Source organism: Heteronotia binoei, chromosome 6, assembly GCF_032191835.1.
Source record: "Heteronotia binoei isolate CCM8104 ecotype False Entrance Well chromosome 6, APGP_CSIRO_Hbin_v1, whole genome shotgun sequence".
In the NCBI taxonomy this organism is placed as follows: domain Eukaryota; kingdom Metazoa; phylum Chordata; class Lepidosauria; order Squamata; family Gekkonidae; genus Heteronotia; species Heteronotia binoei.
Genome location: NC_083228.1, coordinates 88,813,833 through 88,829,071, shown reverse-complemented (window position 1 = coordinate 88,829,071; position 15,239 = coordinate 88,813,833). Strand labels below are relative to the sequence as shown.

The following is a 15,239-nucleotide window of genomic DNA, read 5'->3' as shown; positions in this document are numbered from 1 at the left end:
GCAGCAGAACACATAACATAGTAGTAGTGGTGGGAAAACACAGGGAAATCAAAAGCAAGCTATTTTGTGTCCTTCACCATAGTAAGCAGATTCATGCCTGAGACACTTTGTAAGAAATCCATATAAAAAACTGTCAAAGGCTAAAAAAGCTGAACTGGAAAATTAAATAAAATTGGGAGACAAATTGTAGAAATCAAATAAGAAGTTGGGAAACACTCGAGTTTTTAACTTAAGTTGCAGTTTAACTAAATTTATATTATTGCTCGTCAGCCCCTTTTACCAGACTATTAGATGGTAACCACTATACCAAGGGGTTTTTTTTAATTAAAATATATACTAGTATAGTTAGCACAGAAGGGCTAAAAGATGAGTTCTCTTTAAGGGAACTATCACGACATTATCTTGTTATGTACAGCACAGTCATAACATTTTTCCTTTCATAATTCAGAATACAGGATCCCAAAGTTAGCTGGAAAGGAGGGCACAGGGCAGCCTAAAGGATTTTATCATGATACATAATTAGCTTATAGAATTTATAACCAAAAGATGTGGCAATGGCTCTAAAATCATTAGACAAATCATGAAGGACAGGTCTATGTTGTAAGACAAGTACAACAGGCTAACATGTTAGACAACATTAAAAAGCTATCACACAAGGATCCTTTTTGGGAAGTGCCAGCAGTATTTGCCTAATTTCTTTGGAGAAAGACTGGCAAGCTCCAATGAAAAGGAAAGAAAAGGTCCTCTGTGCAAGCACATTTTCACGGCAGACTTTTTAAGGGGTGGTTTGCCATTGCCTTCCCCAGTCATCTACACTTTCCCCCCAGCAAGTTGGGTACTCATTTTACTGACCTCAGAAGGATGGAAGGCTGAGTCAACCTCAAGCTGGCTACCTGAAAACCCAGCTTCCGCTGGGGATCAAACTCAGGTCGTAAGCAGAGCTTAGGACTGCAGTACTGCAGCTTTAACACTCTGCGCCACGGGGCTCCTGAGCTCCAATAGACCTATGCAATTCTTAGGTTCATATAGATGCATCTAGAGTTGGCACAAGATTTCAAACCTCTATAAATTTTTTTTTCTAAGTTATCCATGTCTCCATTCAACCCCAGGGCCTCATCACACATTACTTTTTCCCTTTTCAGGAGGGGCCATCAAATCGCAGCCAACTTATAGCAACCCCAAGGCAAGAGACATTCAGAGTTGGTTCACCATTGCTTGCCTCTGCATAGTAACCCTGGCCTTTCTTAGTGGCCTCTCATCCAAATACTAACCAAAGCCAACCCAGATTAGCTTTCAAGATCTGATGAGTAGGGATAGCCTAGGCTATCCAGATAACAATGACTTTTTTCTTACAAAGACGTACTTTTATAAAAGAAACATGCTTTGAGATCAATTTCTGGAAGCATTTAGACAACATAATGCCTCTTTATATACATCTTAGAATCTTATGCCTCTTTTTATACATCTTAGAAACATCATGCATTCCAGATCAAATTCTGGAAGCGTTTAGAGAATATCATGCCTCTTTATATACATCTTCGAATGTATCAGATGAAAAATTAAATAGGGATTTCCCCCAAATTTATTAAGTTTTCTATTTTCACTCAAAAATATAGAGAGCACTTACATGCTATTTGCTGGTAAAGGAAGGCATATGTTTTTTGATCCAATCTCATGGGTTGAAAAGCTGAAGTGTCTATACTCCTTCGGCAATAAAAAGCACACATTGTGAAGTGGCCCTAAGTCAGCTCCATATAACTGGAAACATTCAAGTTTATCCATCACTGGTCATTTTCCAAGGTTTTTAAGCCATCCTCTCAAATATGTAATGAATTTAGTAGATATTTATGTGACTTAAAGACATTTATTGGTACATCTCTTGCCCCTTACTAACAAAAGAATTTAAGCATTTATATAAATTATGGGTTTAGAAAACAGCAGTCACTTTCTATTGAAGCGTAAATCTCTGTAAATGAGTAAGACAGTCTTGGTCCAGCATTCATGCAAATACTCCAGTAAAAGTCCTTCCAAAATTGCTTCCAATGTAAGATGAGAGTTTCGTTTACCAAATGAGTGGAAGGAAGTTAAATTTAAAAAATTAAGATTCTAACAAGTCCTACTGGCTTGTAGAAATAACTACAGACACACATATGGTGCATGAAGTTGAATAGTGGAGGTAATGGCTACATGAGGACTGACCCACAAAGATGAATCAGCAGACCAGATCTATTTCCACAATTCTCCTATGGGTTTGTGTTGAGCCTCCTGCATGGCCTCCTTTGCAAAGGATTTAATTTCATCATGTAAATCTTCTATGTTCTTTGAAGCATCAATCACCTGTGTTCAAAATAAAAACATGAAAATCACTGTCTTTATGCATTGCTCAACAAATGAAGAAATGTCAGTGGAAGAATTCCTAGTATTTATAAAGATAATAGTGCTTGATACTGAATGCCTTATTCCAATTCTATTCCATGAAGGCAAAGACCAAACATTTTCAAACTTGCACATAGTTGCTGAAAAATCATTCTAGACTATTAATAAATTAAAAATCATCACTGCAAATGTTCAAGAAGATATGTTCCTATCTAAAGCTAATAAAAGTGTTTTAATAAATAAACTATAAAAGCTCAAAAATGTATTTTCAAATATTTTTAAAAGAACCTTTGATTTTATTTTTTCAATCTTTTTTTTTGTCAGTCAGAATAATTTTTAATTGGTATTTCAGGATCAAATTAAGACTGCTAACTCCTGTGTGAACTTACCCACCCAAGATCATCATCTTTGGGGCACCAGTGTTACCTGAGAACAGACCAGAGGCAATCTGATACACGACCTTCTCAGTAATGCCCACAGAAGTGTGGAAATCCCTCTTCTATGAGATTTGTCTCCCCACCCCCTCTCATTGCCTTCCACTAATGGGTGAAGATTTTTGTTGTTTTGTATGGTGTTCTCTTACTGACCCTCCTTCCTGTATACTTTTTACTGCTGTCTGATCATGCATAAGACGTTAAAGTTGGTTTTTAATGTCTTTTTAAACTGTTGGCCACTTTGATGACCCTAATTAAGTGCCAAGGTGAAACATTTTTTTTTTAAACTTTAAAATAAATGGGGACCACACGTAGCTTAGGTTTACCTATACTGGTTTTGCAGTTTGCTCCTCTCCTTTCATTTCCCATCCCCCACTTCAGATGAGGGAGCAGCACAGCTTCGTTCTGCTTCGTTCTGCATCAGCCACCTCACACTGGCACAAACACAAAGCGACGTAACTCCCAGCCCAGAGAAATGCAATGCATTTGATATATGGCTCATTTACTCTTCTAGCGTGAAAGAGCCCATAGCCTGTTAAGGACCGAAGACTGATAACTATGAGCAGTCGCTAGAGCATTATACATCTCAAAAATAGCAAACAAGTTTTTGTTCACATAGTCTTTTAGAATTAACTTGACTATTGTGACTTTGTCCTTTCTGTATCATTTATGCTGCAAGAGAGAGATACTACACTAATAGCTGCCATTCTACACCACTGGTCCTCATTGTTGGTACCTATGTACTCCATTTTCTGACCTGAACACACAAGGAAAGAATATGCACATGGAAGCCTCTATGGATGACATTATGAATACTGAATTCAATGCATGTAGAGGGGAGAGCAGGCATGTGAACCTTAACTTCTCATACATAATCACTATGTGCAGAGTCTATGTGTGTACAACAGGCCCCATCCTAACCATCAAAACATTCAAGAAAGCAGTGTTCCCAATCAAGAGGACAAAACCTATGTTTGTAAACTTTGTAATGAATGTTAGACTGTGCTTACAAGCAAGAAATCACAATTAAAGAGCGGGTGGAGTCAGCATGGTTGTGCGCCACTTTGGGGTCAGGAAGCAATTTTTCTCCAGGCCAGTTTAGTCAGGGATCCTGGAGATTTTTTTGCTATCTTCTGGGCATGGAATAGGGGTCACTGGGCGTGTGTGGGGGGACGTATTTGTAAATTTCCTGCATTGTGCGGGGGGTTGGACTAGATTACTCTGGAGGTCCCTTCCAACTCTATGATTCACTCCGCACTGTAAGTGCATCAATTTCAGTGCATGGAGTGTTCACGCAGGGCTAGAAACTAACATCTACTATAGCTCAAGCTGCATTTCCTATACAGGAAGGAGAAATAAAAGACAGAGGCAGCCCCCCACTCAATGTGACAAGGGTATAGGCACAAATATTCTATCACGCTTGAAATTTCCTTTTCTGAATTTAAACAGTGTTTATTAATTACTTTTCCATTCACCAAACTGTTTTTTATCCCAGCTTTTGTTATGCCAAACTGCATTGCCTTGAAGCTGACTGACAGTTTGGCAATTTCTTCGTCTCAGTCATTTAGCCATGCAAAACTAATTCTATACAACATAATTAGATTCTGTCCCCTCCCCTAGTTGTAATTATTTGAGTCCTCTAGAATAATAATTATGGCTTGGAAATGCCACATATTCTGTGAATTTCCCCCTTACTTTCCAGTTTAAAGTCTTATCTTTCATCAGATAGTAGTAGGTTTGTAGAACTTTCTCCTGAAAAGAGATGTCCTCATATCGTTCTTTTCCAAAGTCTCCACGTTTTGCTGCTTCAGATGTGCACAGCTGAAGAAAGACAATTAAGTCTGGCTTTGGAAGCCCTGCATCAGGTTGCTTACACCATTCCAAGGAGAAGTTCTGGGAGAGAAAAATTACAGATGTAAGAAACAAGAAATGAAGCTCATGCAATAGAAAACGGTCTCTAATCCTAAAAATACTTTCCTAGGAATAAATCCCATTGAATAGACCTGCTGAGGATCGCTCCTGCATGTAGGCTTCTTAAAACCCAGTGGGAGCTAAGCATCTTATCTCTGACTAAAATTGTTCACCTTAGAAATGATAGTGAAAAAGTCATTATGGTTATCAAGAATAATCTGGGTTGAATGAACAACTATGGTATCATAGTATAACTTGTCTTCAGATCAATTCAGTAACTGTAAAACAAAAAGCATGATGCAACAGAAACAAAAATGAATCCAGAACAAAATCCCTATTTTGCTTTCCTTTTTTTTACCAATGCTGGTTATCTCCAAACCTACTACCATTCTGCATATCACACCTAATCCAATTAAGCCTGCTATTATCATTCACCTGCTATTGCCATTCGACATCTGAAATCATCTTTATAAAGTTTATATCTCTGGTACCTTGTGTTACATTTTATAGCATGCATGGCCTGGCCCAACAAACTGACATTTATATCAGAACTAGCCCTCGTAATAAATGAGTTCGACACCCCTGATTTATAATCCCCATTTAGCATCCAACAAACCACAGCCTGCATTCAGACATCACACCAAACCAGTTAATCAAACCAGTTTATAAACTCTAATGTCAACACACAATCAATAGTTCAGTTCAGACCTTTACTGGCATAAGAGCAATAATGATTCACAATCAAAAGTAGGTACAAGGTCTGAAATATAGTAAGAACAATACATAAACAATCAATTAAAATAGCAGCCAATAATACTAACCAAGAGTAGACACCCAGCAATTAAAATACAGTAGTATGTCTAGATTTAATTTTATAGGCTTTTACTAAGAAGTTCGCAACACATGTAGTAATGTGGGGATTAACATCTTCTAAAAGGTAGGACAGAATTTTCCTTTTACTAAATACATTGTGTTGGAGATATTCAGCTAAAAATTGTCTACGTTGTGAGGCCAGGAGAGGACATTCAAAGATAATATGGGATATAGAATCAAAGACTCCTAATTCACAAGGACATAATCTATTTTGGAGAGGTATCAGTCTAAACATACCATAGAGAACAGTTGATGGGAAGGCATTACTTTGACACAATCAATACATTTTCCATGTTTACACTTACAACAAATGTCCGTAATCCTATGCAGATTTGTATGGTGAACAATGAACACAATGAGACTCATTCTGATTAAATATGCACAAGACTGGTTTACCCATCAGTTAGGTCAGGCTAAGAAACAAAATGTGCCCAATGCCACCCAGTAAGTTGTGTGGTTTAGCAGAGATCTGAACTTGATTGCATCAGCATAAGCAGATTCAACTCTCTTTAATGCTAAGCTTTTTATTATGAATTCTTTAAGCACCATCCAAGTCAATGTGTGAAAAATGCATGCAATGGATACATGCCAGTCAGAAGTCTTTTGACTGTTACTTTTAATTCTGACACCTACCTCCTTAGCACTTGTGAAGGCCACCCCAGAAAAAGCATATCTATCCACTACCAGAGTGATACCTTGATTTAGCTTCTGTTTAATTAATGGCCTGAAAGAGAAAGAAAGGACACTATAAGATAAAAGCTGAAATGCAAAAAGGTTGAAAAAAGCAACATTAGTCTCGTTTTCTGTAAGATATTCCCTTACAGTTCTTATTTAAGGATTAAGGAAATAAGGCAGTTTAACTTTTGATCAAATCTCAGATATTGAAAAAAAAATCTGCTAGGCATAGGATAAAACTATGCCATGTTCCAAGTCAACTAATTAATCTGGAACATTATAGCTTCTGTAACGTACTCGGACGAGAGACGCAAGTAGTGCAACATTCTTTATTAGGAGCACGTTGCAAGAGAGCGAACACGCGGGCCGGGTCCCGCTTATGTACAATCCCCGGTACAGCCTACTGGACAGGTCAGGCCAATCCTGACCTGTTAAACTTCCCGCCACAGCTGGTGATTGGCGGTTGATTCCGTGCCCTACGCTGGAGCGCCTGGGACAGCCCAGTCGCCTCTGCGCATGGCGCATTTGGCTGACGATACACCACACCCCTCCCCCCTGGTTAATGTATATAGTCCTTGAGATAAGCGGGAGGTCGGCGCTCCCTGGTGGACCGTCTTAGGGGGTCCTGTGGGGGAGGCGCGGCTCCTGCTGCTGGTGGTTCTGCGGGTGGTGGTGCGGCCAGCGTCTGCTGGTCTGGTTCCGCGGGTCTCTCGGGCTCCGCCAGCCCGGGCGCTTCGTGCGCCGGTATACTGGGCGTTGGGGCGGCGTCCTCTGGTCGATCCCTGGGTGGCTCTTTCCCGGGTCTCGCCTCTTCTATGTCCGCTGGTTCTTCTGGTAGTGTACGGCGGCGTAGTTGGTCTATGTGCCGCCGTACGACCTGGCCCCCTTCGGTTGATATATCGTAGTGGCGGGACCCCGTGACTCTAAGCACTTGGCCCGCCACCCATTCGGGGCCCCTAGCATAGTTCCGGGCGTATACCGGATCGCCTGCAAAGAAACCCCGGGCCGCGTCCCGGACCTCGGGGTTCCCGCAAATGTCTGAAGCCCTGTCGGGGTGCAGCCTGTCCAGCCGGGTTATGAGCTTGCGCCCCATGAGGAGTTCCGCCGGGCTCACCCCCGTGACAGGGTTGGGAATCACCCAGTTGTCGAACAGGAAAGTCGCTAGTCGGTGTTCCCAATCCCCCTGTACGATTCGGCTGAGGGCTTCTTTTGTGGTGCGCACCATGCGCTCTGCCTGGCCGTTGGTGGCCGGATGGAACGGGGCGGACCTTATATGTTTGATCAGGTACCTCTGGAGAAACGCCTGGAATTCCCCAGAGGTTAAAGCCACCCCGTTGTCCGAGACTATCGTGTCTGGAATGCCGTGGGTGCATAATGCCCTGCGCAGTGCCCGGATGGCGGAGGCTGAGGACGTGGACGCTACGGGAAAGACCTCCAGCCATTTGGTGTAGGCGTCCACGATTATCAGGAAGACCTGCCCCTGGAATGGGCCCGCGAAATCGAGGTGAAGTCTCAACCACGGCTTTCTGGAGGACTCCCACCGTGTGGCGGGGGCGCTGGGAGGTTCAGGCCACGACTCCTGGCATGCCTGGCACCTTCGAACCCAGCTCTCGATCTCCCCATCCATCTCCGGCCACCATACGTAGCTTCTGGCTAAGGCCTTCATTCGGACTATGCCGGGGTGGGTCTCATGTAGGGACTCCAGAACATGCTTTTGTAGCGGGGGTGGAACCACCACCCTACTTCCCCATAAGAGGCACCCTTTGTGGGCTGCTAGTTCCTCCCTCCTGGCTTTGTATGGTTTGAATTCTTCCCCCATGTTTCCTTCTGGCCAACCCCTCACCACCCAGTCGAGCACCCGTGCCAGAGTCTTGTTTTTCTGGGTGGCCTTGGCGACCTCCGCCGCGTGGAGGGGTTGCTCCGGGAGGCTCTCCACAAGCATGACATGGTGCACGGGGGCGGGGTCTGGACCCACTTCAGGTAGCAGCAAACGGCTGAGCGCGTCCGCGTGGCCCATTGACTTGCCTGCGCGGTGGACTAGTGTGTACATGTAGGAATTTAGGAACTGGTTCCACCTCAGTACCCTCTGGGACAGTATTTGTGGGGTTTGGCGGTCCGGCACTAGCAGACCCAAGAGCGGCTTGTAGTCGGTGGCAATCGTGAACCTCCGCCCATAAAGGTAATAGTTGAACTTGTGTACCCCCGCTACTATGGCCAGAGCCTCTTTATCGATCTGAGCGTAATTGCGCTCTGCCGGCGTTAGCGTGCGGGAGTAATAGGCTACTGGCACCTCCCTCCCGTCCGGGAGTTGGTGCCCCAGGACTGCGCCCACCCCGTATGGCGATGCGTCGCAAGCCAGTATGACCGGGAGGCGCTCGTCAAAGTGGTGGAGCACCGCATTTGAGACCAGCATGTCTTTAACCGCCTGGAACGCAGCGGCTTGGCGTTTGCCCCATACCTAAGGGGCGTGTTTGTCCAGCAGCCGGTGTAGGGGTTCTGCCAAGGCTGCCTTGTGTGGGAGGAACGTGTGATAAAAATTAAGCAACCCCAAGAAACTTTGGAGTTCTGCTTTGCACGTGGGAGCCGGGGCTTGTACAATGGCTCGTGTTTTTTCTTCCGTCCGGTGGATTCCTGCTGCGTCTACCGCAAACCCCAGGAACTCTACCCGCGGAACTCCCAGTAAGCACTTCTCCCGCTTGATTTTGAGCCCCGCAGACTGGAACCGGCGGAGCACTTCTCTGAGGCGGGTGTTGAATTCTCCGGGGTCCGGGGCGGCGATCAAAACATCGTCGAAAAACGGTTGGACTCCGGGGATTCCTTTAAGAAGAGCGTCCATTATGCTTGGAAAATCCCCGGAGCCACGCTCACCCCGAACTGTAGCCTCCGCACCCTGAAAGCCCCCCTGTGTGTGACAATGGTTTGGGCCTCTGCCGTTTTTTCATCTACCGGGAGCTGCTGGTAGGCCTGTGCCAGGTCCAGCTTCCCGAAGATCTTTGACCCTGCTAGGGCGTCCAGAACGTGGCTCACCACCGGTACTGGGTACGGATTGTCTTGAAGTGCCCTGTTTATGGTGCACTTATAGTCAGCACAGATCCGCACCTCCCCGTTGGGCTTGACCGGTGTGACTATAGGGGTTTCCCATGTGGCGTAGTCTACCGGCTCCAGTACCCCTTGGGCCGTTAGCCGGTCCAATTCAGCCTCTATCTTGGGCTTAAGGGCGAAAGGAACCCTTCTGGCCTTGAGCCTGATTGGTCGGACCGTGGGGTCCAGCAGTAGGGAGATGGCCGGCCCTTTGTAGCTCCCCAGGGACCCATCGAACACGTCGGGGAACTCGCAGCATACCTCCCCGAACCCACTGGTGGATAGGATTTGCCCCACCCCTTCCAGCCGTATTCCCAGGGGTTTGAACCACGCCAGACCTAGTAGGGTGGTAAGCTGGCGCTTGACCACCAGAATGTCCAACGGCCCCCTAAAGGACCCCCGCTCGACATGCACCCGGGCCCACCCCGCGATCTGCACCGGGTTCTTCTATAATAATAATATAATAATAATAATTTTTTATTTCTATCCCGCCCTCCCCGCCGGGGCAGGCTCAGGGCGGCTCACAACATAAAACACACATTACATCAGTTATACTTATAAAATAGTTAAAACAATTACAGAATATTAAAATTAACATAACAGTATGGCGTTAAAACAGGTTTCAATAAATTTCAGAAGTAAAAACATTTCAGGAATAAAAGCATTTCTAGCAGCATATCTAGATTTGTCACAGTTTTTCGCTAGTTGAAGGCCATCTTGAAAAGGTGGGTCTTACAGGCCCTACGGAATCCCTCTAAACATCGTAGGGCCCTCACCTCCTCAGGGAGTTGGTTCCACAGTAATGGAGCAGTAATAGAGAAGGCCCGGTCCCGGGTGGCTTTCAGTCTGGCCTCCCTTGGCCCAGGGATATTCAACTGGTTTTTCCCAGATGACCTCAGTGCCCTCTGGGGCTCATATGGGGTCTCTTAGAACAAAGTCTCTTAGAACAAAGTCCGCCGGTCTCGTCTGAAACCGCTGCCCAGGACACAGATTCCTCAGGGTCTCCTCCGATATAATGGAAATGGAGGAGCCCGAGTCCACCTCCATTTGGCATGGGGCTCCCTCTATTAGGACCGCCATTTTGATTTTGTTAGGGACGCTCAGGGGCAAGTTCAGTGAAGGTCGTGGATGCCGTGGAGTGGGACTCTGCGGATTCTTGGTGGGTGGTCGGCCTCCGACGGCTGGGCCTGGTCCAGCAGGCCCTCGCGATGTGGCCGGTCTTCCCGCAGCTCCGGCAGTCCCAGGTCCGGTACTGGCAGTCCCGTCTGTCGTGGGGGTCGCCGCAGCTGGCGCACTTGGGGGCTGGAGATCTCTCCGCCGCTGGGGAACGTTCCGGCGCTCGGGGCCGCGGGGATGCTCGGTTGGGTGGTCCGGCTGGGCGGCGCAGCTGGTAGGCTTCTCCCTCCTCTGGGCGGTCATGGTCCAGCTCCTCATGGTGGACGGCGTCTGTTCGGGCCTTGGGAAAGGTCCTCGAAGTCCTTTCGAACGCCACATCTTCGCTGAAGGCGCTCTGGAGGGTGAGCTCTTCCTTGGCGAAGAGCTTCTGCTGGAGCCTCTCGTCGCGGAGGCCCCACGTGAAGCGATTGGTCAGGGTCTCCTCTAGCTGAGGAAAGTTACAGTTCCCGGCAATCCTGCGTAGGGCCGCCAGGTAGTCGGCGGCCGATTCTCCCGCTACCTGGTCCCTTCGGTGGAACAGGAACCGGCAGGCCACCCGCGAAGGCTGAGGCAAGAAGTGGCCGGTGAGGAGTCTGCTGACTTCCGCGAAGGACTTCTCTGTGAGGCGCGCGGGGGCCGAGAGACCTTTGGCGATCTCGAATGTGGCCGCCCCGCAGACGCTCAGGAGAACGTCCCTCTTCATGCTGTCCTCCGTGACTTTGTTAGCCCTCAGGTAGCATTCGACCCGTTCCAAGTAGGACTCCCAGGCCTCTGTATTCGCGGGGTCGAACGGCTCAACGTGACCGGTGTTTCCGCCCTGGTTGGCCATGGTGGCTGCGGCGGCGGTCGTGTCCTGGTGGTGCCCTTGGTCTCCGACGTAGCCGATGAGGCTAGAATCCCATCTTCGTCGCCACTGTAACGTACTCGGACGAGAGACGCAAGTAGGGCAACATTCTTTATTAGGAGCACGTTGCAAGAGAGCGAACACGCGGGCCGGGTCCCGCTTATGTACAATCCCCGGTACAGCCTACTGGACAGGTCAGGCCAATCCTGACCTGTTAAACTTCCCGCCACAGCTGGTGATTGGCAGTTGATTCCGTGCCCTACGCTGGAGCGCCTGGGACAGCCCAGTCGCCTCTGCGCATGGCGCGTTTGGCTGACGATACACTACAGCTTCAGCCTCGAAACATGTGATTAGAATACCCATTAAACAAAACTTCATGTATATACATGAACCTGCTCCGGTGGGGAGGGCGGGATATAAATCTAAACAAATAAAACACCAAAAATTTAATATCTTTTCATGGTATTTGGTGGCCAAACCCATCCGCTCCATATTACACAATCAATGGAACATAAATGGGGGAAATGGGGGGAGCACAAATTGCTTTTCTTTTCAAAACAATAGGTTCCAAACAAACCAAGAGTAGAAGCTTACACATTAACTATGGATTGAGATACCATATGCATTCTAGACTTATGTAATGTTTATGTCAAGATGGTAGGGAAAAAAATCTATAGAAATAATTCAACTACAATTTAGACATTCTGGGGATTTTTTCAATGTAAAAAATTCTGGTTTTGAAAAATTGGTAGGCTCCAGAACAGACTTATACAAGAATGAGTAACTGATATTTCCAAAGTAAAGGAAAATACAAAAGTCCAATAACTGATAGCACTCTATTCATAATTCTTCAAAATCCAGAAATGAAAATACTTAATACTATAACGGCTTAAAATTTCCCTGGATACTCTAGTTAACAAGAATTCTCTTTACACTTGCTCCCAGCGATTAGCAGAAAATAGCAAATGCACTGTGTGGTCCTCCAAATTGTTTTTCTTTTCCAAGTAGGAACTTATTAGCTGTCCAATTTCTGTTGTTCTTTCTGTAATAAAAAAGGGAAAATAATGTAGTAAGACAAACAGCTATAAATCCTGTTGTATTTTCAAAGCACACACATTTGTAAACAATGACCTATATCCAGCCACAAAGTTTCAACAAAGAGTTAAGGATCTTAAGTCTTATGAGTAGACAGCAACTTCAGCCAATTCTTCTCTCCCACCATGGATGCCCACTTATGGTATTCCAAAACTCCACTGACCCACAGGAACAATGACGATCCTGAAGCACATTGCACTTCCCATTTTTCATGGTGTTCAGCTGACCCTTGCTGATTCCGTTAAGATCCCAGGGTCATATTGGATCCAACATAACTGCTGGAGGAGCAAGTTAAGACAGCTGCAAAAAACTTTCTTCCAACTCAGTTTAGTCCAGAAGACTTAGCTGATCTGGCCACTTGGATCCATGCCATGGTGACATCAATACTGAGCCTGCTTTGGCAGGGAGGGCAGGATATAAAGGGAATGGAATAAATAAATAGACTAATGTAGTACACTATACATAGGTCTCCCCTCAAAGTTGACTTAGAGACTCCAGCTGGAGCAGAATGCTGCAGCTCAATGGAGCATGCATATTTACTCCTGCTCTAGTCATTCCATTTGCTGCTCATCAGTTACCAAGTTCAATTCAAAGTACTGGCTATCACATGCAAAGAAGACGACTGCAGATTTATACCCCGCCTTCTCTCTGAATCAGAGACTCAGAGTGGCTTACAGCCTCCTATATCTTCTCCCCCCACAACAGACACCTTGAGGTGTGTTGGGCTGAGAGGGCTCTCACAGCAGCTGCAATAGCTATGGCTGCAGGACAACTCCTGCAATAGCTATGGCTAACCCAAGGCCATTCGAGCAGCTCTAAGTGGAGGAGTGGGCCTTCACGGCCTTGGACACTAATATCTGCAAGGCCACTGCACCATGTTAGCTATGCTCATCTGAGTAGGAACTTCAGCAGATGTCACCATGCAAATAGGCAAGATCAACATATGCATGTATTCTCTGCTGTAGCCCCCACCTTAGGAACTTACTTAAGTCAAGAAGGCTGCCAACTGTTCTGGGATTCCGCACATTTTGCAAAACTGAATAATTCATTAAGCTTTGCACATAAAATGTTGAACCCATCATTAACAGGGGGCATTACTTGTCGGACTTGCAGTTTCATACTATGGTTTCAAAGAGACACAAAGGATTGAAGATGGGAAGGGGACAGTCAGAAGACAACTGAAACGTTTACATATGTATCCAAATCCTCAGCTGTGAAGTCAAGGAAAGCGCAAGGCTCTGGGTTTCTGCTTAGTGTGACACCACTAATCCCAGAGCTGTTCAAAACCTTAAGGCGGTAACAAAACACAATAGAGCGGCCACCTTTACTCCTGTCAGGATTCCTCTATTCACGTCTCCATGGTAAGCAGAAACTCGGTAAGTGAAAGTACCCCCCCTCCGCCCCGTACTAGGAAAGGCTCCATATGGTCAGCCTGTCACGAAGCTGTTCCAGGCATTTATTACTACTATACAACAATTCCAAGCCAGCAAAGACAAACTTCAGTTCTGCAGTCTCCCCTGTACCCCACACGTACCCGGGAACCTGAGAAGCTCGGCCTGGTGCCCCCCTGCCTGCAGGGCCTTCACCAGCTTCTGGCTCTGCGTGCTTTTGCCAGCTCGGTCTACTCCCTCCAACACGATCAGCGCCCCTCGTCTGCCAGCCATAACGCACCTCAGCTACCACCCGAGAAGCAAGAGAGCGGGAAACCAACAGAAGCAACCTCCCGCGCTTAAACGCGACCATAGAATGGGGGCCTCCCGGCAGCTAGAGCGGTCATGATGTTACCATGGTGATCAAAGCAGCGAAGAAGCCGCAGAAGACATGTAGGCCGGCCCAGCATGATTTAACATAGGGAGGAGCGGTCGTTTTCCCCCCCGCGTGACAGAAGAGCGACACGTCATCAAGACAGTGTGGCGAGAATGGTCTGGTCTTTTTACTTGAATTAAGGCGCCGGGGACTACTTGCACTGTAGTCTTTAACGCTAACCGGTCAGGAGGCTGGAATCCACCGTAGGAACTCCGTCTGGGGCAGTGAAGCTCTGTATTCTGGTGGTTGCGGGGGAGGGGGCACAGTGGGAGGACTTCTAGTTTCCTGGCCCCACTGGTGGACCTCCTGATGGCACTTGGGGTTTTTTGGCCTCTGTGACACGGCGTGTTGGACTGGATGGGCCTTTGGCCTGATCCAACATGACTTCTCTTATGTTCTTATCAGTCCTTAAATTCATTTTGACCTAAGCATATTTTGTTCTGGACTGCACCCAATTTAGGTTTGCAGTCCTATGTCTACTTACTTGGGCATAAGCCCCATTATGCGTGGTGGAATGTTCTGTAAAACTATGGAAGGTAACTTTAAGGCAGCTGGAAAGGTGCCCATACCAGTACACATCTTGCAGGTTGATATGCTGCTTCTGATAGTACCTGGGGAACAAGTCAAATTAGCCCTCAAAATTACTGTGATTTTCGCAGGCAAATACTGGTTACGTGTGTTGGAAATATGTATCTGGTTTGTATGTTCTTTGCAATGTTCTAAAGTTCCAGTCGTTATAGGGTTAACACTTGCCTGATTCCCTATTGTCTGCATGACCTGGGAAGAAGATACTGACTGCTGTCAATCAAGGCCTAGAAGCGAGAAAACCCGTTTAGTCAGTTAGTCAGGTGACTTCCTTTGTTCAGGCAGAGAGGTCAAGAAGGAGGAAGTAGCCTCCATTAAGCATGTGGTTCTTCTAGTGTGAGGATGTAGTTCTTTAGTGTTTGTTGTTTTATCTCCCAGTACCCTTTCCCTGTGGAAAAATATGT

General features: G+C 46.3%; 1 protein-coding gene across 1 annotated transcript; it reads right to left on the bottom strand.

The window, feature by feature from the left end:
• Positions 1-1,844: 1,844 nt before the first annotated feature.
• Positions 1,845-14,497, bottom strand: DTYMK (deoxythymidylate kinase). The gene is made up of 5 exons (XM_060242096.1): positions 13,979-14,497; positions 12,283-12,391; positions 6,228-6,318; positions 4,506-4,703; positions 1,845-2,337 (listed from the first exon to the last, which is right to left on the bottom strand). The coding sequence occupies exons 1-5, from the start codon at positions 14,106-14,108 to the stop codon at positions 2,227-2,229; spliced, it is 639 nt and encodes a 212-aa protein (XP_060098079.1). The 5' UTR covers positions 14,109-14,497; the 3' UTR covers positions 1,845-2,226.
• Positions 14,498-15,239: the final 742 nt, after the last annotated feature.

Coding starts and splice junctions, on each gene's coding strand:
- DTYMK (XM_060242096.1), bottom strand. CDS start 14,108: ATGGCTGGCAGACGAGGGGCGCTGATCGTGTTGGAGGGAGTAGACCGA. Junction 12,392..13,978: donor CGAGCTTCTCAGGTTCCCGG/GTACGTGTGGGG, acceptor TTTTTATTACAG/AAAGAACAACAGAAATTGGA. Junction 4,704..6,227: donor CCTTCACAAGTGCTAAGGAG/GTAGGTGTCAGA, acceptor TTTCTCTCCCAG/AACTTCTCCTTGGAATGGTG.